This window comes from Muntiacus reevesi, chromosome 14, assembly GCF_963930625.1.
Source record: "Muntiacus reevesi chromosome 14, mMunRee1.1, whole genome shotgun sequence".
Lineage (NCBI taxonomy): Eukaryota > Metazoa > Chordata > Mammalia > Artiodactyla > Cervidae > Muntiacus > Muntiacus reevesi.
Window position 1 is genome coordinate 65,677 of NC_089262.1, and position 25,170 is coordinate 90,846.

At 49.8% G+C, this 25,170-nt stretch overlaps 2 protein-coding genes across 2 annotated transcripts in view; one reads left to right on the top strand and one right to left on the bottom strand.

The window, feature by feature from the left end:
• CCDC127 (coiled-coil domain containing 127) overlaps window positions 1-3,008 on the bottom strand; it is a 16,299-nt gene extending 13,291 nt beyond the window's left edge. The window contains exons 1-2 of the mRNA XM_065905630.1: window positions 2,767-3,008; window positions 1,536-1,666 (exon numbers count right to left, since the gene is read on the bottom strand). Of these exons, the coding sequence (XP_065761702.1) occupies window positions 1,536-1,666; window positions 2,767-3,008 (373 nt within the window). The remainder of the gene's footprint in view (window positions 1-1,535; window positions 1,667-2,766) is intronic.
• Window positions 2,911-25,170, top strand: SDHA (succinate dehydrogenase complex flavoprotein subunit A). Its single transcript, XM_065905629.1, has 15 exons — window positions 2,911-3,069; window positions 10,699-10,788; window positions 11,758-11,919; window positions 13,798-13,941; window positions 14,151-14,315; window positions 15,243-15,391; window positions 15,974-16,098; window positions 17,612-17,780; window positions 18,771-18,966; window positions 19,618-19,789; window positions 21,415-21,533; window positions 22,385-22,496; window positions 22,584-22,714; window positions 24,187-24,300; window positions 24,865-25,170. The coding sequence occupies exons 1-15, from the start codon at window positions 3,007-3,009 to the stop codon at window positions 24,949-24,951; spliced, it is 1,998 nt and encodes a 665-aa protein (XP_065761701.1). The 5' UTR covers window positions 2,911-3,006; the 3' UTR covers window positions 24,952-25,170.

Here is a 25,170-nt window from a genome sequence, read left to right on the forward strand (position 1 = left end):
TTGTGTCCAACTCTTTGCCACTCCATGAACCGTAGCCCGCCAGGCTCCTCTGTCCGTGGGATTTCCCAGGCAAGAACACTGGAGTGGGCTGCCATGCCCTCCTCCAGGGGGTCTTCCCAACCCGGGTACCGAGCCCACATTTCTCATGTCTGTACGCAGGCAGACAGCATAGTCTTTACCAATAAGCCACCTAGGAAGCCCCAGCTCTCTCCAATGGGTGGATGTTAGGAACTTTGGTTTTATTTTCTCCTGTTAATCTAACTCTTAGCAATTTAACTCTTAGACCAGCCAGAAAAACCTAAAAGAGTAAAGTGTCTTCCTCAATCAACAATGACAAAACATAAAACCAACTCCTAACCATCAAGAAATTCATCAGGGATTGAACTGGCCAAAAAGTTCGTTCAAATTTCAAACTCAAACAAACTTTTTGGCCACCCCAATAGTCAGGATAAAAACTAAGAGCTGGAAAAATTACAACTGACCAGTGACTGGTAATTTCCCTCAAGTGGTACAAAGTTGATTCAATGTAAAGAGAATTTCTAGTCAGCCTGAACAGAGGTTTCAGGGATGAAGTCTTCCAAAGACTGATATCCTAAACATTACACAGACATCCAAAACCGGTTTTCTTTCATGCCTACTTTATTCTTCCTCATTAGCGCTTATGAAGGCAACTGAAGCAAGGGAGCCCCCTTCAGAGCAACGAAGCTTTGAAAAGAACTAACAGTTACTAAATCACTCCACATAAAACACCTCTATCTTGTCTTATTTAACCCTCGCATTGCACTAAGATAATTACGATGTCAGAGAAACTGAGGCTCAGAGGGTTAACCCATTTGACCAGGACACACAGTACCTGTCTGTGTAAACAAAGACTGGTGCCTGCCATTTATGATTAAGTCATTAGCCACTGTAGTCAGTGACCTACACGTTCACCCTGAAAGGCATTCAGGGTGAATGCACTCTGTCTTGGATACATGAGACCCTAAATAGTTAAAATACATGTTTATGGGAGAATTTTAATGACCCCAGATTCTTGCACCTTCCCGTATTAAAATCATTAACTTGAGATACCTGGCTTTTCTTTTATGACAAGGAGTACTCTTTCACCAAGATGTAGCCTGACCACATGTTTTCCCTGGCTCCTCCTCTACCTCTGCAGAGCAGGTCCTAACAGGTATCTGAAAGGCTCTCTCCTGGGTTATAGGGCTTCCCAGGTGGCTCAGTACTAAAGAATCCATCTGCCAATGCAGGAGACATGGGTTCGATCCCTGGGTTGGGAAGATCCCCTGGATAAGGAAGTGACAATCCACTCCAATATTCTCACCTGGAAAATCCCGTGGACAGAGGAGCCTGGCGGGCTACAAACCATGGGGTCACAAACTGAGTGCACACACGCACACATCCTGGGCTATAGTCTTCACAGCTCGTATACTGTGCATTTTTTCCCCAGTCAACATTTGTTAGGTTTCAAAGGCCAAGATCTCTGGGCTCCACACTCTCAGCCCAGAAAACAAGTTAGGAGAATCACGACTTACGAAAAGCAGCTAGTCCCAGCATTGGAACCAACAGGGCATAATTCCATCTGCTTCCATCACCTCCATCAGCCCTGGAATTGGGCCGGATATTCCAATTTGGGGGGTCATTTAAGTTATTCATGGAGATACACCTTGAAGTAAATAACGATATCGTTAACCACACAATGGAACAAAATACACTGCTCACAATGTATCATCTACAGGGGACCTGGTTTGATTCCTGGGTCCTGAAGATCCCTTAGGGAAAGGATAGGGTACCCACTCGAGTATTCTTGGGCTTCCCTGATGGCTCAGTCGGTAAAGAATCCACCTGCAATGCGGGAGACCTGGGTTAGATCCCTGGGTTGGAAGATACCCTGGAGGAAGGCATTACAACCCACTCCAGTCTTCTTGCCTGGAGAATCCCCATGGAGAGATGAGCCTGGTGAGCTACAGTCCATGGGGTCACAAAAAATCCGACACGACTGAGCGACTAAACACAGCATGTGGTCCATGTGAGTCCTTTTTTCTTTTTTTCTCTCTTAAAAACTTTGTTCAAATCTAGGTATGTGCTGCACAGCAGGGAGCCTTTATGAGATTAAAAGAAATAAATAAGACCTCAGACAAAAGCAACTCGCAAATCGTAGGGGAGCGTGATGTGTCTCAAAAAGCTGAAATACAAATAGAAGGAGGTGAATATAGACCAGAAAAAAAAAAAAAAAAAAAACCCTCAATTCAGCATCAAAGACTCTTCATACGATTTCCAATAAATACTTGCTTTCTTAATTGGCAATAAAGAAATGGCACACACACAAAAGCTCAGTAGTTAATGTGAAGGAGCTTGTGGCCAGCACAATAAAAAATGTCAGAGATCTGAAGTACGGAAGCTCACGACCCTCAAAGCGCCGGGCTGGGAGCGGCAACTCCGCCCCCGACCCCACAAATTTTAGGGCCTGAGCTCCGCTTCGGACAGCGCGCTCCAGAGGGTGCCCCCGCGCCCGCCGCCACGGGACACGCAGAGGATCCCGAACCGGCCGGGCGCCCTGCAGGTGACCCCGGAACGTCGGTCCAAGCGGGCGGCCTGCCATCAAACTGCCCAATACCGGAACTCCCGCTCCGTCCCCGAGAGAAAGCGGGACGGGCACCCCGGTACCGCCTGACAAAACTGCCGTAATCTCCAGAAAAACCCAACATTGTCTAGATATAAGGAGAAATCGTGAAGGCCCGTGAAGACTCCAAAACGCCAACTTACCTCCGGCCGGGAACTCGCCGACCAGGTGCCCTGAGCGCCCCCGCCCGCCAGCCCTTCTGCGCAGGCGCGGCGCTGCCCAGTGTCCCCCGGGCGCGGCAACGTAAGACCCCCCGGGCGCGGCGACGTAAGACCTCGAGCGCGGCGACGTAAGCCCCGTGCGCAGCGACGTAAGACCCCGGGCGCGGCGACGTGCGCAGGCGCGGTCTGCGGGGAACCGGCCGACTGCTCCGGAGGGCGGACATGTCGGGGGTTGCCGCTGTGTCGCGCCTGCTGCGCGCCCGGCGCCTAGCGCTGACCTGCACGGTGAGTGTCCGCCGCGGGCGGGGCGCGGCAGACACCGGGTCCCGGGTCCCCTGCCTCGCGGCGAAACGCGGGGGAGGGCCCGCCACACGTTCCGGAGCCTGCCGGGCGGCGGCGCGGTGAAGGTCACTGCCTCGTGGCCGCCCGGGGCCTGTCCCGGAGCCCGGCGCGGCTGCAAGTCTTCTCGCCCAGCCGCGGGCGCGCGCTCGAAGATTTGGCTGCTCAAGGTCACGCGGCGGGACGCACCCGGGGCGGCCGGACGGCCGTGGGCCCGTGAGGCGCGGTCTGAGCAGCGCCCTGGCACTCGACTCGGCCTTGCTTCTGGGGCTTTGCGCGGCCCCTGGGCACTGACCGCAGAGCGGCCGGGGCGGTCGCGGGGCCGGTGTCCTCCTGAGCGTTTCCTGCGGAGCCCCGTGAGCCCTACTCGGTCGGTCTGGGCTGTGCTTTCCCGAGGCCTGGCTGCTGGACCGTGTCCCTTCCACTCCTGACAGTTAAGTCTTCTGAGTTGATCCTCTGGAATTTTACTGAAGCACTGAATTTAGAGGGTTTAGACTTGGTCCCGTTATGTGAACTTGCTCAGTCACCTAGTTAGTGCTTTAATTACAAAGTAAAGATCGCAGTGAGAAGCAAGCCTTTCAGCAATGTGTAAACTTGATTTGTGCCTGTAATTATACCCACAATTTTTTTCTTTTTAAAATTGTGGTATTAGAGGTTATGCTAAATGTGAGGAAGTTGAGTCGGACATTCTGCCAACCCCAGAAAGTGTTTTAAATGTTGTCCCATGTTGTTGATGCTTAGTGAGCAGAGGTTCCCCCCAGACCCCCAAATCTTGGGCTCTAAGACACAAGGGTAGCAGGGGGTCCAGAAGCAGATGGTGAAGTCCATGGTCAATGGGGTAGTTTTAGTCAACCAAGCATAAGCAGACTTCTGAGTGGGCCCTTCTTGTTAGGTGAGATGGCAGTTTGGTCTGGTGGTCATTGGGGAAGAGCGGACAGGTCTGTCAACCTGGACTGGAGCCACATGATCCTTACTCCAGCCTGCGCCTGCCCTTCACCCATCACTTGCCCTTTGACAGTTTATGTACGTGTTGCTGTCCTTTATCCAGGCTGGGCTGGAAGGAATTCAGCTCTGAGGTTTTAGCTCAAAGTGAAAGTTTCACAAACAACAGATTGGAGCCTAAACCTCTCCTTTCCTGTTGGCTTGATTGGAAGTGATCTTAATGCAATCTGCTGTTAACTGCCAGCTCTGTGCTTCACTGTCTCCATGATTCTTCACCAGGGACTTGTGTTCAGGTGCTTGTGAACAAAATGGCGAGAGAGAGTTAGCAAAATTAAACCACAGATTAGATCTACCAAAGATGGTCTTGAGTTTTAAAGTCTTTTATCTTGATGAAGGTAGCTTTTAAAATTATTTCCACCTATGTAAATTAATCTGTCTGCAAGCTGCTTAATGGAGTTTAAGGTTGGCAAGAACAGAAGCAGCAAATTAGCAGAACAAAAAAAGAAAGGAATTAATGATCTCCCACTGAGAAATGTTCAAGGACTGTACTCAATAAGGATAATTTGAATAAAGTCCACAGAAGATTTGTCTTTATCCAATTCTGTGGTGTTTTCAAGTCATACTTACAGCTACTTTCGAGTTACAAAGTTATCAAACCTATTTTGCCTTTGTTTCCTTTTTAATTGTCCCAATGTACTGACACAGATTTGCACACTATTTGAAAGTAGTTAGATCAAAAGGAAGAGTAAAACCAGTAACCTTATATAGTTGTTGCCTGACTTCAGGTGATATCTTTCCATCTTCCACGAGCTATTCAGGAACAAGTCGGTCCACTCCAGTGTGTGGCTCTGAGTGTGTGTCAGGGCGTGCCTGGATGTGCGCTACGGAGGCCACTGTGGTAACTCGTGACCTTCTGCTGTGCTTCTTGGGATAAGTACAGTGGCGCTGGCTTTCAGTTCTACGTTCCATGTCCCGTGTTTCCTGGTTCATTTGAAAAATTGTGGCTGGTTTTGGTATGTACCTGGATATTCATCTTAGTTTGGAAGCCCGGAAATTTTTTCCCAAGGATCCCTGGATCATAGGGAAAGTATAGGATCTGGAGCCAGCCAGGCAGATCCAATACCTTGGAAAGACCCCACTGCTCTGTGGCATTAATGAGGGTTCTGTGAGGGAACATGTGAAACTTGTGTGGTGTTCCTCTGTGCCAGGACCTGCAGCTCACAGCCCATCCTCAGTTATCATGTGAATGATGCTTTAAACATCCTTACTTGAAAACCTTTAAATTTTAAGTGAAAGTAATTGCACATAGTAGCCAAAAAAAAAAAAAGAGTACAGAAGTTCTTGTAAGTGAAAAGAAAGAAGACCACCTCCTTCCCAGACCTGTTCTCTAGTGGAATCAGTTCTGAACTGATTTTGGTATTGATGCCTGCTATTTACCCCCATTTCTCTAGCTAATATGCAGGTGCATTTTGTCAATTTTAGACATTGATTTTTGCTGGTAAATAAGGGTTTAGTTCTCCTGCAGAGGTATGGGTCAGCCGTGGACTGCCGCAGGGGCAGGGGCTTTGGGTGCAGCAGACCTGGGTATAGCATAAGCCCTCTAGAAGGAAGTCGCCATTAGCCCCCCATAGGGCCACCAGAACTTACACAGGACTGGGGAAACAGACTCTTCGAGGGCACAAACAGAACCTTGTGTGCACCAGGATCCACGAGAAAGGAGCGGTGACCCCCCGACAAGAGACTGACCCAGACTTGCTTGCAAGTGTCCAGGAGTCTCCAGCAGAGGCGTGGGTGGCCTGTGGCCTGCTGCAGGGTTGGAGGTACTACCCTCAGGGGCACTGAGGGTAGCAGGAGGTCACCATTATTTTCATTACCTCCACCATAGTTTGGCCCCAAGTAAATAACAAGGAGGGAACACAGCCCCACCCATCAACAGAAAATTGAATTAAAGATTTACTGAGCACGGCCCCGCCCATCAGAACAAGACCCAGTTTCCCCCTCAGTCAGTCTCCCCCATCAGGAAGCTCCCATAAGCCTCTTATCCTTCTTCATCAGAGGGCAGACAGATTGAAAACCACAATCACAGAAAACTAACCGAACTGATCACATGGACCACAGCCTTGTCTAACTCAATGAAACTGTGAGCCATGCTGTGTAGGGCCACCCAAGACGGACAGACGGGTCATGGTGGAGAGTTCTGACAAAACGTGGTCCACTGGAGAAGGGAATGGCAAACCACTTAAGTATTCTTGCCTTGAGAACCCCACAAAGAGCATGAAAAGGCAAAAAGATAGGACACTGAAAGATGAACGCCCCAGGTCAGTAGGTGCCCAATATGCTACCAGAGATTAGTGGAGAAATAACTCCAGAAAAGAATGAAGAAACGGAGCCAAAGCAACAACAACAACCAGTTATGGATGTGACTGGTGATGGCAGTAAAGTCCAATGTTGTAAAGAGCAATATTGCATAGGAACCTGGAATGTTAGGTCCATGAATCAAGGCAAATTGGAAGTGGTCAAACAGCAGATGGCAAGAGTGAACATCAACATTTTAGAAATCAGCAAACTAAAATGGACTGAAATGGGTGAATTTAACTCAGATGACCATTATATCTACTGCTGTCGGCAAGAATCCCACAATGAAGTGAAAGGCAAAGGAGAAAAGGAAAGATATACCCATTTGAATGCAAAGTTCCAGAGAATAGCAAAGAGAGATAAGAAAGTCTTCCTCAGTGATCAATGCAAAGAAATAGAGGAAAACAATAAAATGGGAAAGACTAGAGATCTCTTCAAGAAGATTAGAGATACCAAGGGAATATTCATGCAAAGATGGGCACAATAAAGGGCAGAAGTGGTATGGACCTAACAGAAGCAGAAAATATTAAGAGATGACAAGAATATACAGAAGAACTATGCAAAATGATCTTCATAACCCAGATAATCACGATGGTGTGATCACTTACCTAGAGCCAGACATCCTGGAACGTGAAGTCAGGTGGGCCTTAGGTAGCGTCACTACAAACAAAGCTAATGGAGGTGATGGAATTTCACTTGAACTATTTCAAATCCTAGAAGATGATGTTGTGAAAGTGCTGCACTCAGTATGCCAACAAATTTGGAAAACTCAGCAGTGGCCACAGGACTGGAAAAGGTCAGTTTTCATTCCATTCCCAAAGAAAGGCAATGTCAAAGAATGCTCAAACTACCACACAATTGCATTCAACTCAACACTAGCAAAGTAATGCTCAAAGTTCTCCAAGCCAGGCTTCAACAGTACATGAACCGTGAACTTCCAGATGTTCAAGCTGGGTTTAGAAAAGGGAGAGGAACCAGAGATCAAATTGTCAACATCTGTTGGATCATTGAAAAAGCAAGAGAATTCCAGAGAAATATTTGCTTTATTGACTATATCAAAGCCTTTGACTGTGTAGATCACAAAATACTGTGGAAAATTCTGAAAGAGATGGGAGTACCAGACCACCTGATCTGTCTCCTTAGAAGTCTGTATGCAGGTCAAGAAGCAACAGTTAGAACCAGACATGGAACAACAGATTGGTTCCAAATCAGGAAAGGAGTATGTCAAGGCTGTATATTGTCACCCTGCTTATTTAACTTACATGCAGATTACATCATAAGAAAAGCTGGACTGGATGAAGCACAAGCTGGAATCAAGATTGCCAGGAGAAATATCAATAACCTCAGATATGCAGGTGACACCACCCTGATGGCAGAAAGTGAAGAAGAGCTAAAGAGCCTGTTGATGAAAGTGAAAGAGGAGAGTGAAAAAAGCTGGCTGAAAGCTCAGCAATCAAAAAACTAAGATCATGGCATCTGGTCCCATCACTTCATGGCAAGTAGATGGGGAAGCAATGGAAACAGTGACAGACTTTATTTTTCTGAGCTCCAAAATCACTGCAGTGACTGCAGCCATGAAATTAACAGACGCCTGCTCCTTGGAAGAAAAGTGATGATCAACCTAGACAGCTTATTAAAAAGCAGAGGCATTACTTTGCCAACAAAGGTCAAAGCTGTGGTTTTTCCAGTAGTCATGTATGAATGTGAGAGTTGGACTATAAAGAAAGCTGACCACCAAAAATCGATGCTTTTGAACTGTGGTGTTGGACGAGATTCTTGAGAGTCCCTTGGACTGCAAGGAGATCCAACCAGTCCATGCTAAAGGAGATAAGTCCTGGATGTTCATTGGAAGGACTGATGCTGAAGCTGAAACTCCAGTACTTTGGCCACCTGATGCAAAGAACTGACTCATTTGGAAAGACCCTGATGCTGGTAAAGATTGAAGGTGGGAGGAGAAGGGGACAACAGAGGATGAGATGATTGGATGGCATCACCGACTCAATGGACATCAGTTTGAGTAACTCTGGGAGTTGGTGATGGACAGGGAGGCCTGGCGTGCTGCAGTCCATGGGATCGCAAAGAGTCAGACTGAGCAACTCAACTGAACTGAAGGGTTTAGTTCACTTGCCCTACTACCCACATTCTCAGTTTTCCCATTGATTATGCCACCACTTTCAGAATCTTTACTGTGTAGTTCTGTAATTGTGTAGCTTGTACCTGTTCTTACAGAGTAGCTTCTTGGTCCTGATTCATAGGGTGCTGTGCTAGATGAGGACTCTCCACTTTGCTCAGCTGGGGAGATAAGTATCTCTGCTCTTCTCACTTGCTCTCTCTGTTCTCCTGATGCAGTGACCTGTACTGTTATGCTAACTCTGTTAATATATTAGGTAGATTTCTGCTTTCTTTTTCATGTTGCTCTGTTGCAATATTTTGATATTTTTGTCTTCAAAAAACGTGAGATTAATAAGTGGCATAAAATGAGTTTTATCTAAAGACAGAAATTGGATTAAAATTAAATTGGACTCTCCAAATTCTAAAATCACTCCCCAAATCTGATTTAGGTACAAAAAATAGTGTTACTGTTTTCCATGGAGTGATAATGTGATAATTTGTTACAGATTTCATTATAGTAGCTACTGCCTTTTAAGCTAACCATGTGGGTGTGTGTGTTTGTCTGTCTTTATTCAATGTGAACATCCCAGAAAGAAGAAATAAATACTTAGGGAATCTCACAGTTTCTATTTTAATTTTAACTTGGTATCACAAAGTATGCTATTCTTATTGGTACTATTAGCTATATTTTTATTGTTCAGTTCAGTCGCAGTACTTTATGATATTTTCAAGAATATTTGTATTAAAATTCCTTCAGGGACTTGGTTTATGTTAAAATATGAATTTAAAATTTAAGAAAGTGTAATAAAGCTGGAGAGTATTCTTTTAAATTCACATCTGAAGGAAAAAACTTAAGTTTTGTCAATGAAAACAAATGTACTGGAAAAAAGAAAAAAAACAAATACACTTAACATTACCAATGAAAAATTCAAAAATATCACTCTTACCAGTTCGAATCTACTTAAAAATGCAAGAAACTACACTTTTTAAGTAGAGCTATTAAAATAAACTCGGATGTTTGCATCAACCACCACTCAGTTTCTGAGTTAGAGGGAACCTTCTGCCTCTGACGTTCCTCGCTGGTGGTCAGCCAGGTTATCCAACCCCTGCCAGAGTTCCTCATCTTAAAGAAGTCTGTCTGGTTTCAAACAACATATTTGCAGTTCATTTTGTATTTGGAAATTCTCTCTATAATCCACATGTGTTTGTCCCAAAGCATAGTTTCTTTTCTCCACAAAATTGAAACATCTCTTCCAATTGAAGAATAATTGAAGACATCCCTTTTGTCATTGCTGAATGTATTTAGTTCCCCAAACTGTTGTTCAGAATATTCTAAGTCTCTTTTACCAGAGTCTACTAAAATGTGGTAAGCAGAATGAAAAGACTTGTTCCCTAAATTGCAGACCTTTCTGAGTCCATGAAGAATGTTGCCTCTCTTGCTGAGTTGTGATTTCATTGCCACCCTTTTCTTGGGTAAATGGTTGTAGGAAGGGACATTTTCGCTGAGGCTTGCAGTTGTACAGTTTGGCCAGGGACAGACCAGGGACAGGTGTCCAGGCAGGGGGATGGAGGCGAAGTATGACAGGCAGGGACACGGCTGAGCCGCTGCAGGTGTGGAGAGGGCGACGCAGGACCAGGAGCGTCTCGGGGCCTGGATGCACGTGTCCATGAAGGGTCAGCCCCGGGCCTGGGACAGCCTGTTCTGCAGCCTCACTGCCCCCTCCTCACTGTCAGTGCCTCTTCCAGTGAACCGCAGGCCCTGTGTACAGGGTGGGGGGCCAGTGTGAAGAGGGCTGGGATGGACCCGGGAAAAGCACTTGGTTGTTTGCAGAACTGCCACTTAGGCAGCACATGGGAAGGTGTCCTTCCCATTCTCCTCTAAGTACTGTAAGTCAGGAAATTTGAAAGTGTGCCTTTTACATTTTCTGGGTCATTGAATGTCCTGTCTGGAAACAAGCTTCATGTGGAAGGGCCTTTGCTGGTTACCACTTCCTCAAGCCGGGCCTGGGTCCTTAGCCCCTGCCTTAACCTTCAGAGCTAAGTGGAGGGTTCCAGGAAAGGTTTCTGGGTGAGAGCGTGCACCTGGGTCCATGAGAAGGTTCACGACTTACGAAATTAGAAGTCCCCGGTTCTCTGAAAACAGTTAGCCCTCCCTCTTTGTTTCAGAAGTGGCCGGCAGCATGGCAGACAGGAGCCCGCAGTTTTCACTTCACCGTTGATGGCAATAAGAGGTCGTCTGCTAAAGTTTCAGATGCGGTAAGTTCAAGGCTCTTTGTTTTAAGTGATTTTCTTGACTTAGCAGAGTAGTGTTATATACCAGTTTTTTACAGACTTGAGTGGCACACAGGTTTTTACTTAAATTCTCTTTTTAATTCATACCCAAATTATTTTTGATATGTTAGTAATTATAGTACAGACATGAATATAGATACTGATGTTTTTGATTGTAGCTCTTGTGTATGTATAAGCAAATGAAACGTTAAGTGAAGTAAACAAAATAACAAAATACAGATGTCAGGTGAACAGTATTTACTGGAATGCGAGGTGACAGATGCCTTCTCAGCTGAACGTGGGCTCCTCTGTGTCTACAAGGCCCTTCCTCACTCTGTTGAAGAAACCGAAATTTGCTTTTGAGGCCCTTTTCATGGGCTCACAGTGGTGACTGTGTGCTAGTTGGCATCTTCTCAGTCATAAATACAGTATGGACCTGGAACATACTTGGGTTCTCAGTGGTCTCCCAGGTGAATGGACTCTGCTTATCTAAATGAAACAACATTTCACTCTTTTCATGAGAAACTTGCAAAGCATGGTCCATACTACTTTATAAGCTTAGGTTTGTCTAACCATGTATGTACGGAGTAAGCATAAAAAGAAAAGGTACAAAATGGTAACTGTAAAGAGAAACCATAGTTGGACCCGGTGTTGTGACCTGAGGCGTTGCCCTCCTCTGCGTCTCTGGTCGCGAGCTGTGAGTTTCCAGCCTTTCAGCCGATGGGGGCGTCCCGGCTCCGTGGGCCGGTGCTCTGCCGTGACGGGGGCACCCTTTTGACTTGAGGATGTGCCCACCAAGTCTGCCATTGTCGCCGCGGCTAGTGTGCAGCCCGGCACGATGGAGGCCCTCCCGTGGTGGCAGTAACTCCTGTGTGTTGAAGTCCTTCACCGTGACCACAGCCTCAGTGTCCAGCCTAGTTGAACCAGTGATTAACGGGGACTTTTCTTTTCCAGATTTCTGCGCAGTACCCAGTTGTGGACCATGAGTTTGATGCCGTGGTGGTCGGTGCGGGGGGGGCAGGCCTGCGGGCCGCGTTCGGCCTCTCCGAAGCAGGTTTCAACACAGCCTGCGTCACAAAGCTGTTCCCCACCAGGTCCCACACTGTCGCGGCCCAGGTATGAGAAGGCGCTCCCGTGTTCACAGTGCCTGCAAGGTGCCGCTCAAGGAGCCCTGCCCTGCCCCGCGCCCCCTCTGCTCCTGGCACTCGGTCCCCAGGGCTCTCTGCCTGCTGTCACCGCCCACCCCCTGGGGACGCGTCCCTCCTGTTTCCACTCCAGTCACACCCCCGCACCTGCCCCCATCATGGTGTGACCACCTCCCCTGCACTCACCCCACGTGAACGAGTGGGCTGTGTGCTTGCCCTGTGTCTGCCGGAGACGCAGGGCCAGCCTCCGGTGCTGGGGACGGGCTCTGATGACAGCACGAATGTGCAGCAGAGACCAGTGGCCTGTACTGCTCTGGATATAGGGAAGGGGGTGAGTGAGGTGGGGACTTAGCTGACTTTATGGTTGTGGTTTTTCACTCTAGGCACACTGTAGGTAGTCCCCGGCTGACATGCAGGGAGTATCCTAGGGTCACACGTGGCTCTTTTCTAGTATTTGGGCGCATTTCCTTGTTGGCACAGCAGAGAATGTGGTGACTCTCTGGAACCAGTAGAAGCTCCTGTCACCATCACACCTGGAGCAGCAGCGTTCTTCAGCCACCGAGCTGTCCAGATACTTTGTTCAAAAACTGTGCTTTTTAAACTGAAGAATAAGTAATAAACTTCTGTGGCTAATTCATCATCTAAAAAGAAGAATAGATATAAACAGATAATTTTAAGTAGTATTGCAAAAATAATACAGTTTTCAGGTAGAGTGCAGTATTAATAAAACGGAATGAGAAAAGGGTAGCATGACTTGAATGCTGGTTCTCAAGAAAAGAACGTTTAATTGGGGAAGGAAAACATTTGTGTGTGCACTAGGCTATGTATTTTTGCACTATTTATTTATCGAGAATTTTTTACTTACTAGATAAGCAAAACTCCAAGTTTGACAAAACTGTTGGCAAGTCTGTGGGGAAACAGGAATTTTTTTACATCGCTGGGGAAGATATAGATTTATATAATCCCTTTGGAAGACAGTTTGATTTCCATATCATTTTTAAACCAACTTGCTATATTCTGCTACCCTGGTACTTAAGATTTCTTTTTTCTATCAGGAATGTGTTTGGGTTTAGAGTCGGAGGAGGGAGGAAGGAATGAATTAACTCGTGTGTGTCTGGCCGAGGCTCCTTGCTCTATGCTAGCATCGCTTTGGTAGCAGCACACACAGGAGGCTGAGGGACAGCAGCACCAGCTGGGGAAGGAGCTCAGGGGAGTCTTCCTGAAGAAGTTACGCTTGAGTAACAGTTGGGAAGAGGGCGGTTAGAGAAAGTGTCGTGCGTGAAAGACACTACCTGAAGAGGAGATAGCAGATTGAAGTGTGGGGGTGGGGTGGTGGCCAGCTGCTAAAGTTTGCTCTGTGCTGCGATCTCCTCGGTGGCTGACGGGCTGGCGTGGGGCGGGGGGTGCAGCAGGGGGCAGCAGGGGTGGAGAGCGTGGCTCTGAGCCTCAGCAGTGGGCACTTCCTGCCTTTAACCCATGCGCACAAGCACTTCTCGGGACACTGTCATCAAACAGTAGACAGCTCTGAGTCCTCTTTATGTGCCAGGCTTGGTAGGAAAGAAGCCTCACCTGGGGGACCTCAGCCGACACTCCAGACAACTCCCCGAGGGCTCAGGCCCCATGCCCTACTCCAGGGTGAGGCGCCTGAGGCTAGGGGGCTCTAAAACCGGGCCCTGTCTCTGCAGGGGGGGGAGACCTGCTTCGGAGTCTGCCAGGCGGTGGGATCCCTCACAGACACTGGCACTCGAGGAGCTGGCTTTATCAGCATCTGTTCTGTCAGGGGCGGTGGGGAGGTGGGCTGATGGTGCAGCTGGGCTCCTGCTGTGGTTCACGGGCTGCTGTGTTTCAGGGAGGGATCAACGCCGCCCTGGGAAACATGGAGGAGGACAACTGGCGGTGGCACTTCTACGACACCGTGAAGGGCTCTGACTGGCTGGGGGACCAGGACGCTATCCACTACATGACGGAGCAGGCCCCCGCCTCTGTGGTGGAGGTGCGTCCTTGATGGCTGCGGGCCTGGCGGCAGCCGGACACCAACTGGCCGGGCGGCAGTGAGCTGCCAGCACGGGAGGGCTGCTCCCCGGGGCTGACGTTCTCATAGAGGGTGTTCGTCCTGGTCTGCAGTGTTGAAGTTCTGGTGTCGGTTAGCCGTGAGTGTCCAGGTCCTGTAAGGTTCTAGCTGTCTCCTTTTGTGTTCCTCAGCTGGAGAATTACGGCATGCCCTTCAGCAGAACTGAAGATGGGAAGATCTACCAGCGTGCCTTTGGCGGACAGAGCCTCAGGTTTGGGAAGGGCGGGCAGGCCCACCGCTGCTGCTGCGTCGCTGACCGCACTGGCCACTCTCTGCTGCACACGTTGTATGGAAGGGTGAGGCGCCGGGCACAGGCGGTGAGGGGCGGCCTGGCCAGGCGTGCGCGGGGTGGGAAGCAGGCCGCTCCAGGCCAGGTCCCTGTCGGCCCAGGGGTCGCGTTCTAAGCAGCAGAGTTACTTGCTTAGTTGTTAATTTGAAAGTGTCTGTTTTTGGAAACGTGAGTGGTGGTCATTACATGCTAGGTTTGACCCTGGCCTCTGTCATGAAAGTACAAGAACAGAACAAGCATTTTGAGGCTTTTTCCCCACCTCTGAGTTCCTAAATTGATTGATTTAATACTTAACTGTTCAGTTTGACCTGTGACTTGAGGGACAGTGGTCACTGGATAATCAGGGCCAACTTTGGCCCAGTAGTCAGTATTCTGAACAGCGCTGCTTTTAAACTCTTGATTTGCAGGGGGGCACAGATCATTGAATTTCAAGTCAGAATTGTGTGTCACGCAGGGGGCTGGTGGTTTGACAAATGCCCCATCCTTTTCCAGGGCTGTCAGATCCCAAGTCCGGGCTGCACAGTCCAAGATGAACCCTCTGCTGTGGTGGAAATGTGCTGAGCGTCTCGTTTTACTTGGACTCGGTGGCCACGTGGCAGCAGGCCCCACGTAGCACAGCCTGGTCCAAGTTGGACCCCGTGGTCCGTGGCTCAGCCCTAGCGGCAGCTGGGGGGAGCTTGGTGCTGCCTCTGGCGCCTCTCAGGGCTGCCTGGAGCTGAGACGAGCCCTTCATGCAGCCCCCTCTCCTGGGCTGTGTTCTTTGTACCAATGAGCTGGCATTTGTGGGTTGAAGTCTGCGGCTCCTTTTTGAATCCATTGTTCCCCTTGGGTCTGCCTGATCCCTCTCCCCTCCGATCGCGGTCTCTAACCGGTCAGGTTTACAGTGCCACTGCGAATGCAGGATCCCTTTTTTTCCGCTTTCTCCCCCTTTCAGTCTCTGCGCTATGACACCAGCTACTTTGTGGAGTACTTCGCCCTGGACCTCCTGATGGAGAGCGGGGAGTGCCGCGGTGTGATTGCTCTGTGCATAGAAGACGGGTCCATCCACCGCATCAGGGCCAGAAACACCGTCATCGCCACAGGGTGAGAGCCTGCCTTTGTCATGTTCAACTTCTCTGCAGGCGAGCCGCGTTTCGGAACTTCCTGTTTCTAGTGAGAATGGAGCCATCGCGGGGCGGTGGGTGCGGCCCAGGCTGCGGGTCACCTGCTGGGCTTGTACCGCTGCGGGCCTGAGGGGTGGCCCCAGCACCTACCTCAGGCATGGTCAGAAAGAGTCAGCAGTTCCCAGCTGGGAGGACCCTCGATGAGACCGAGGCCTGGAGGGTCATGTGATGCTTTCTGGAGTAACATCTCTTCTGCTTTGGTGGGTGCTGTGTTTATACTGGTTTCTGGGATAGATAAGTGCTGTTTATTCACATGAAGAAAATGAGTAAAATTCCATCTTATATACTGTCAGGAAGTGAATCCATAAACCTTCTTACGTTTTACTGTAAAAGGAGCATTCTTTCAGAGTCACACAGCGCAGACATGCCCTAAAGCACAGGTGTCCCTAGGCTTCCGTTGCTGTGGCCCGGGCAGCTCGTGCAGACGCACCAGAGGTGCTGCCCAGGGCACGGCCCCGAGGGGACACGTGCTGTAGCCTCTCTGCCGACCTGTGTTTTCCAGCGGCTATGGGCGCACCTACTTCAGCTGCACGTCCGCCCACACCAGCACCGGCGACGGCACCGCCATGGTGACCAGGGCTGGCCTGCCCTGCCAGGACCTGGAGTTCGTGCAGTTCCACCCCACAGGTAGGACGCGTCGGGCTCCTCGTTTTTCAGGTGATGAGGAACTATGGGAAGGCCTCTCTGCAGTTACAGGTGCTTGCTTTCTCGGATCTCAGTCCTGAATCATGGCCTCCCCGAGGAGCTTCTTCCCAGGGTGCTCAGGGCGGTGAAACCAGCGTCTTAGCTTCACCTCATCTTAGCGCGCTCGCGATGCGACACAGTGACTGTTGGCTGCCCCTCTCCTCGACGAGGCTGTTAGCTCCCCTGGGAGGCCCGAGCAGGTCTGCTGCTTTACCACTGTCCAGTATTGCCTGGAGAATTCCACGGACAGAGGAGCATGGCAGGCTACAGTCCACGGGGTCACAAAGAGTCAGCCACATCTGAGCAACTAACACTGACATTCACAGCACCCGGCACGCGGTAGGGCCGGAGGGAAGGCGTTTGAGTGGAGAAGCAGCGCACATGAACTTCGGGCTGCCGCAGTGACTGAGTGGCAGAAGGGCCAGAGCCACCCCGAGGGAGGCGACTCGGGCATGGGCGTGGGAGGGGCCGGGGAGGGGGCCAGGGACGACCTGTCAGCTGAGGAGCCACCCCGTGCTGAAGAACCAGGCACACTCTGTCAGTGTGTTCTTTCCGACCCTGGCGTGAATGAGAAAAAGCAGTGTAATAGGTGGTAGTTTTATTGCTATTTTTAACAAGTAAGATGTCTGAGACTTCTGATTTCCTCTGTAGTTAGAGGTTTTTTGTTTTTTTGTTTTTTTTTTTTTTTTTGCTTCCTTTTCAATATATGAGAAATAAACTACTGGAAGAAATGGCCATTGAAACTAGGAAGTCTGAAAAATGACAGACAGGAATTTGCATCTAGTTCTAAAAGCAAGGTAACCCTTTAGAGCACTAATCGAAGTGTTAGGCTTCAAACTACAAACTGCATCCAGCTCCAGGCGTCCTTGTCCTCATCACCTCGAGGGAAGTCAAGGGACGATCGAGATATGGCGCAGCTCCCCCTCCATGCTGCCAGACTTGGGTCTGGGCTCTGCACTTCCCAGCATCATGTTGGCGGGCTTGTCTGTGAAGCCGGGGAGACTTGGAGTGTCCGTGGTGGGTGCAGCCTCCGTGAGGGCTGCCACGATCTGCAGCCTCGTCTGTCATCTAGTTGCTGCCGACACCAGCTTTCCAGCCAGGCTTCCTAACCTTCACCAGTCAGCACAACTCCGTGGTGTTGAACAGTTACAACCTGAGCTGTTAAATGTACACTTCGCCATGTTGAGAGGGTGCAGCGCAGTCACGGTCGGGGCATTGAGCAAAACTGCGTGGCTGCTGCAGCCAGGCCTTCTGTGCAGCTGGGCTGTGCCGCTTCTATGCTGTGGCATCGCCGCCTGCCTTGACTTTTTCTCTATCTTCTGCTCTCCTGGGAGGTGTGCTGTTTGCACACCCTTTCCTTGCTCCTCCCAGAGTATCTTGAGAAAAGCATTTGCATCTGAAGTACAGACCCAGCGATTATTAGGTTGTAACTGTCTCATCGGTTGGTTCTTTGCAGGCATATATGGCGCTGGCTGTCTCATCACGGAAGGCTGCCGTGGAGAGGGGGGCATCCTCATCAACAGCCAGGGTGAGAGGTTCATGGAGCGCTATGCCCCCGTCGCTAAGGACCTGGCGTCCAGGGATGTTGTGTCCCGGTCCATGACCCTGGAAATCCGCGAGGGAAGGTCTGTGTGGTCATGCCTCCCCCATCCTCTGGTGGCTGGGGTTCGTGTCTGCATTTCAGCAAGGGCTGGGGGGCTCCTGTGTCTGTCGGCTTGCTGCTCACCCTGGAGGCCGCGTGCAGTTGCCTCTGACAGTTGTCTGCTAGTTTATGGTCTCCAGAGACCTGTAGTGTGAGAAGTTTAGCAGTTAGCTGTGACTCCTCAGATCTGTGGATCAGCTTGTGTGTGTGAGAGTGTGGTGGTTTTGTGTGCTTAGTCACTCAGTTGTGTCAGACTCTTTGCAACCCCATGGACTGTATCCCACCCGTCTCCTTTGTCCATGGGGGTTCTCCAAGCAAGAATACTGGAGTGGGTTGCCATGCCCTCCTCCAGGAGATGGTCCCAACCCAGGGATTGAACCCAGGTCTCCCGCATGGCAGGCAGATTCTTTACTGTCTGAGCCACCAGGGGAATTTAACGATGAGATTCCAGTTCCTGTTGCTTAACCCTGGGTGGTTGGGGGCTCTCAAGGTGAGTAGGATTTGTTCTTTGTGAAGCAGTGTGAGGTCTCAGCTGAGGTGAGACCTCAGGTGTCAGGTGTGAGATGTCAAGTCTCCATGACACCGTGCCAGCCGTGGTGATGCTGGTTAAATGCCTGGGTTGTGGCCTCTGGAGGCATCATGTGTGTCCACGAGAAAGAAGGCAGGTGGTTCTTTGGCGTGAAAGGACTAATGCATTCACCCAGCAGAACACGGCAGATTGTGACCTCCCAACACTCAGGTGTGAGCCTGGTGAGGGTGGGCTGTCCGCCGTGTTAACATCTGCATCCCAGCACCTCGGGCCCACTTTGGTGCTTGGTGCTGAGAAGAGATGCCCCAGAAAGGTGGCCTTAGTGAAGGGGGTGCTTTCTCCTGGATCAAAGCAGGTGTTGCCTCACGCACCACGAAGATGCTGTGACCTCACATTTTCTGGATGTCGTTCTTGACCTGTTGCCTTGCTGTTCTCTTCCCCCAGAGGCTGTGGCCCCGAGAAGGACCACGTGTACCTGCAGCTGCACCACCTGCCCCCGGAGCAGCTGGCTATGCGCCTGCCCGGCATCTCAGAGACGGCCATGATCTTCGCGGGTGTGGACGTCACCAAGGAACCCATCCCTGTGCTTCCCACCGTGCACTACAACATGGGCGGCATCCCCACCAACTACAAGGGGCAGGTGATCAGCTGGGGACCCCCCAGAAGTGCTGTGTGGTGTGATGGGTTCTGGGCAGGTGATAGGCTAGGGAACCCCCCCCCCCCCCCAGAAGTGCTGTGCAGTGTGACGGGTGCTTCTGCTGGAGGGTGGGAGGCCTTGGTGTTCCTCCACTGTTTTCATTCACGCCTTAATCAACTGTTAGCATTTGATTAATTTTTCCTTAGTCATATATTAGATGGTTTGCAGTTTTTCCTACATGAGTGCATGCTTTCAACAGTAATTTGTGAGCTCTTCACAGTTAACTAATGTGGATGGTTTGCAGCTCACAGAGAGCCTTTTACTCACTGTCAGCCCCTCGTCCGGTGAGGTGGGCTGCACGGACGCCTCCGGCCCTCCACCTCCCTGTTGAGTGCTCTCCCGCCTGCTGCCCTCCCTGTGCCGCACCCACAGCTGGTCTGGGGCTGCGGGGGCACGTCAGGTGCGGGGAGGGTCTCCTGGGCATCAGATTGCCATCCTTAGACCTCAGCACAGGTGGCCGGGGAGGGGGTGGGGCAGTGTCTGGGGGGCGGGGGGAGGCGGTGTCCAGTCTTACCTCTTCTCCGTTCTCTACCCCTGCTGAGGGGAAAGGGAGCTGGGCAGACCGTGCTTGCTAATCTTGGTCTCTTTCCCCAGGTTCTGAGGCACGTGAATGGCCAGGACCAGGTTGTGCCCGGCCTGTATGCTTGCGGGGAGGCCGCCTGCGCCTCAGTGCATGGCGCCAACCGTTTGGGTGCAAACTCACTCCTGGACCTGGTGGTCTTTGGCCGGGCGTGCGCTTTGAGCATCGCGGAGTCCTGCAGACCCGGTACGTGCTTCTTCCAGGAGCTTAGCTATTTGCAGAGGCTTTGCTTTGTGGTCATATAGTGGGGAGGGGGCGGAGGGGGGGAGGCCTGGTTTTATCCCAGAGAAGTGAAGAAACAGAAATTCAGAGATTTTTATGGTGATAGACCCAAGATTAGACACAGGCTGGGTGGAGTTAGAAGAGTAATTTGAGTCAGGTGTTTTTGCAATTGTTCTGCTCAGAAGTCACTCCTGGGAAATTGTTGGTTTGAAGGGGTTTATCAGATATTACTTGCCTGGTGTGAATTATCTCCAAAGAAATGTTTTAAATAGTAGGTATAAATGAGCAAAATACAACTACATCTCTTAAGGGAGAAAAGGATGAGTTGACACAAACAAGAGAAGCCTGGGTCACAGCTCTCCCCTCCAGAGAGGCTGGGTTTCTACCTGTGATTTCCCCTGTGGACATAAAGTAACTTAATATCCTGAGGAAGAGATACCACGTGCTAGTCTGACAACAACTCTAGTGCCCACTTTGCTGAAGCTGGAGCCCAATAGCAGTCTCTCAGAGCAAAGGAGAAAATTTGAGATTCCCTTTCTTTTGACCTGAGAAGAAGGAAGTTTTATAAGAATACCATTTACTTTTGTACCTGAAGGATTACACTATTAAAACTTTTGGAAATCAGCAATGAAAGGAACAAACTACCCACACATGTAGCAACACGGATGAGTCTTTGTCAGGTGGTGCAATCCAGACCCAAGAGGCCACATGAATGTGATTTTGTGTGTGGGGTTCTGGAGTAGGGAGACTGGGGCAGGAGATGGTGGGGTGGTCATTAAGGGCCTGGGTCTTCTTGTGGCGAGGGTCACGCAGCTCTGCCTGGCAGAACCAGCAACCACACTAAGTTAGGCTGAATGTTAAAATCATGGCAGCTTCAGCAGTCTATATGTGTTACTGAAATCTGTAGATGTGCGCACCTAAGAGAAAAACTCAGTTTTACAGAACAACTTTTTTAAAGCATTCGAAACAAAAGGGAGCAAAGCTGCCCACCTGGAGGAGCTCGGGCAGTGCTCAGCCTTGGAGAGAGAGTGACTGCATGCCTTTGTCTCCTGCACATCACACCTAACGTGCGATACCTTCTGCAGAAAATATATTTGTCATCCCCAAACAGCTTAAAAACCCTCAGAAGTGTTTATCTTTTTAGAAAGGCAAGAACAGCAAATCTTGAGGTTTACATAAGAGGGTAAAGAGCCAGGATCAGCAGGAGGCTGTTAGACACCCCCGGCCAGGTCCCGCCCATCCACCCCCCACCCCCAAAGTCTAAAACTCAGAAGGATTGGGCAGAGTGAGAATGGCTCTCCTGCAGGGTGCGGTGTTTCTCCTTCGCAGATTAGTAGTGCAAGACTGATTTGCATACATCTAATTTTTGATCTTAAGATATGGTTTCTGTTCTGTTCATGCAAAGATTACTTATTGGACACAGGCTTTTTGCCAGAAATTTAGTCTTTTTGTTTACTCTTTGACCCCAAGTCAATAGATGCTTCCTCGGGGACAGGGTAGTTCAGGTAGAATATTATGTGTGCATTTTCCAGACTCTCTGAAAAGAGTATAACACATTTGGTGGGGTGGTTTTTGTTTTTTTTTTTTAGGAGATAAAGTTCCCTCGATTAAACCAAATGCTGGGGAAGAATCTGTCATGAATCTTGACAAATTGAGATTTGCCAATGGAAGCATAAGAACATCGGAACTGCGACTCAACATGCAGAAGGTAGGAACCTGGACAAGCTTTGGAGTTAGCAGGCCAGCTGCGTCGACAGCCCTACCGTGGGGTTGCTGTTTCCCAGAGGCATGTTCGGGTCTGCGTAAGATTCAAGTGTGTGCTTTCCATACCGAAGGCTGGAAGGGGGAGCCCAGGGCAGAAACAGCAGCTCCCCGGCATTGGGACGTGGCTTTCTCTTTAGTTGCACTTTAAAATGTAGGTACCTGTGGTTGGTGGCTAATCCATCAGGTGACACAGATTTAGGTCAATTAAAAACAAAACAGCTAGGAATCCAATTATTTTAACATGGGGAATCTTGCTCCATGAAGGAGACTTTGCTCTGTCCACTTGAAATTTCTGTGTGGGAGCGTTTTCTGGAAAGAAGCCCGAATGGTTCCTGTGGCCATACACACAGACACCAGCAAAAGGGAAGAGATGCATGTGGCCATTCTCAGAGGACTGTTGTTCTCTCTTCGCGAGTCTGGGCTTCAGGGAGGCCTCGTGGAGTGGTAAGGTAGGAGGGAACAGAAGCGTGGAGAAAGACAGTCCAGGGTACAAGTTTCAGGATGAAAATCAGTAAGCCCTGACGTGTACAGCAGCATCCTGACTAGTTAGTATTCTTGTACAAATGGGAGTTGCTTAGAGAGCAGGTTTTTAAAGTTCTCACAGACTTCATTTTAAAATTCAGTCTGAATAAAATTCAGTCTGTAATAAACTCAGTCTGAATTTTTTAGTTTTTCTGTTGAAGTAAATATTTTATTTAAAAAAAAAAAATGCCCAAGAGAAAACCTGAAGGTTTAACAGTTCTTGGCGTGGCTTCTCCACGTGGATTAAGAGCTTACAGGTGTCTCACGTCCCAGTCGATGCAGAGCCATGCCGCGGTGTTCCGCGTGGGGAGTGTGCTGCAGGAAGGCTGCGAGAAGATCAGCGACCTCTACAAAGACCTGCCGCATCTGAAGACGTTCGACAGGGGTGAGTGCGCCCGCCCGCCCGCCGTCACAGGGTGCACAGCCCTTGCTCAGTGGGCCCTGTCGTCTGACGGCTGCTTTGTGTGCCCAGGAATGGTCTGGAACACTGACCTGGTGGAGACCCTGGAGCTGCAGAACCTGATGCTTTGTGCTCTGCAGACCATCTACGGAGCAGAGGCCCGGAAGGAGTCACGTGGCGCCCACGCCAGGGAGGACTTCAAGGTGTGCCTTCTCCCCAGGCTCCCGCGGCCTGCTGGGCTTCCCGTGACCCGTCAGCCCCCTGCGGCCCGCACTTCCTTCAGGGCAGTCTCCATGCGTTTCCCGAAAAGCTGTGAGAAGGGCGCCTTACCCTCCTGATCACCTCCACACCTGTGTCTTCGTGTTTTTGGTGCTCCAGTGCTTTTCTCCCGCTCAGTGTCTGCTGCTGCCTCTAGGCCTGGACGGGGCGGAGGCGAGTGCAGCCGGCGCTGCTCACTGACTGACCCAGTGACCGGCCTGCCCCTGGTCTGGAAAGAGCTGTGGAGCCTCATCTCAGCTCACTGTTCTTTGAATGAACTGATCTTTATGCCAAGCTCACCTGCCAGATTCTGCAGAAAAGTGCATCCAGCACGTAGTAGTTAGATTTTCCTGGAAGGAGGTTTTTGGGACGGCAGTCAGGTTAGGATTGGGCACATTTACTGGACCTGAGTGACAGACAGGCAGTCTTTAGTGTTTGGATGGCTCAGCTAGAGGCTGAGCAGGAAGAACTGGATTTTGATCCACTAGACATTGGTTGGAGCTGCGTTAGATTTGCTAGGTACTTAAAAGAGGACATTTGTGAGCACGCTCGTCCTGTGTGCCTGGGACAGAAACCTTTCCCGGAAGCTGGTTGGTTCCTGTGGCTGAGATGTCACCGAAGACAGGCAGAACCCCCTCACCTGGAGTGGGTTGAGGTTGGCGGGGCTCGCCCCTCCTTGGGGTACAGGTGCAGCAGTCAGGGAGGTGTCCGTTGCCCCAGGCAAGAGGTCTGGCCTTGTTCAGCAGAAGCTGCAAGTGGGTGGATGTGAGGGGTTTTATTTGAAGAGGTTTTGTGCATCTTATCTGTTAACCACATGCAGGGTATTCCTTAATAGCATTCAGCTTCTCTTTAAAAGTTTTGGAAAACTTAAATGGCTAAGATTAGAACATTAAATTAAAAAGGCTGAAAGAGAAAGTTGAAGTCTGAAAGAGTACAGAGCAGAAAGACAGGGAAGGTATTTGATAAACTCAAGTGCATAAAAAGACCAGTTAAATTCCAGTACCCATCCACTGGTTGTGGAGAGAAAATGGAGAAGTGGAGTTCTGAGCCGTGCTGTGCTGCAGGCCTACTCCCAGCCCTGTGGCTCAAGGGCCTGACCTCATCAGCGCTGTGGGGAAATGGGATGGACAGGGGCGGGTAGGGGTCCTTGACCAGGCCAGCCCAAGGTGAGGGGTTGGCGGTTTATCGGTAAAGGCCCACGGATGTGTCTAGAGGACTGGCCACTGGCCAAGGGATCCCAGATCTTGTTCATTTTATCTGCGTGTGGTGTGAGTTCTTGCCGTGTGCTCTTCTGGGTCAGGTCTGCGCACTTAGTTTCAGTGGGAATGACGAGTTTGCTGTGCTTTCTGGTTGTCAGGCTGTATAGGGTATTTGTTGATGGCATTTTCTGAAATAAACTTATTTTCTGTGGCCTTAGGAGAGGGTTGATGAGTACGATTACTCCAAGCCCATCCAGGGGCAGCAGAAGAAGCCGTTTGAGCAGCACTGGAGGAAGCACACGCTCTCCTACGTTGACATCAAGACTGGGAAGGTGTGTGGGGAACGGGTTCCACCTGTCCACACGGGCACATGGCGTGGCCCTCGGGTGACGTGGGTCAGCATTCGCTGAACTGTGAGGAACAGCGTGGATTTCTGTTGACTACTGACAGATGAGAGACATCACTGAAAACACACTGTCAGTCAGGCTTCTGCCTGGAAAGGAACCCAGCAGGGGCAGATGGTTCAGAGGGCCACCTCCCTCTTACCATTTTGAAGTAGTTACCTCAAGTATCCTGTGCATATAAACTTTCACTTAAAAGTAGGAAAAACTGCAAATACATGATTTACACATAGTTAAGTGATGACAGTGTATACAAAGTTTTACCTGCTTTTTGAGTGTTTTCAGTTTAAGTTTGAATTTGAAGCGTTGAGAATTTGATACAGTGTTATTTTAATTGTTGTATTCCATATGTGAACTTATATAATCTCAAGTTCGTTACTGAAGAATATTCCAGTAAATACGTTTGTTTTTCACACCTGCTTTTATGATTTTTCAAAAGCACAAGAGTGTTGTGTGTACATTTCTCTGCTCATCACCGACTCTTCTTTTTTTAAGGTCTCCCTGGAATACAGACCTGTAATCGACAGAACTTTGAACGAGACTGACTGCGCCACTGTTCCCCCAGCCATCCGCTCCTACTGAGGAGACTGAGGCATCCCCTCTCCTGTAATTATGTATGATAGCTCACGCCTGGGTTCAGGTCGTAACCACCTTCTTGATTGTGTCCTTGACAGACCAAGGAGGCCATCTGATAGAAATTCCTACCAGAGGCCAGTAACTTGCCAGTGATCACCAGCCAGGAAGTGTTCAGCCTGCCTTCATCCCTGCCTCCTCGTGAAATAATAAAACTAGATGACACAA

Excerpts from the sequence above, each read along its gene's own strand:
- SDHA (XM_065905629.1), top strand. The coding sequence starts at position 3,007 with ATGTCGGGGGTTGCCGCTGTGTCGCGCCTGCTGCGCGCCCGGCGCCTA. Across the intron at positions 16,099-17,611 it reads CGTGCAGTTCCACCCCACAG|GCATATATGGCGCTGGCTGT; the intron begins GTAGGACGCGTC and ends GGTTCTTTGCAG. Across the intron at positions 24,301-24,864 it reads TTGACATCAAGACTGGGAAG|GTCTCCCTGGAATACAGACC; the intron begins GTGTGTGGGGAA and ends TCTTTTTTTAAG.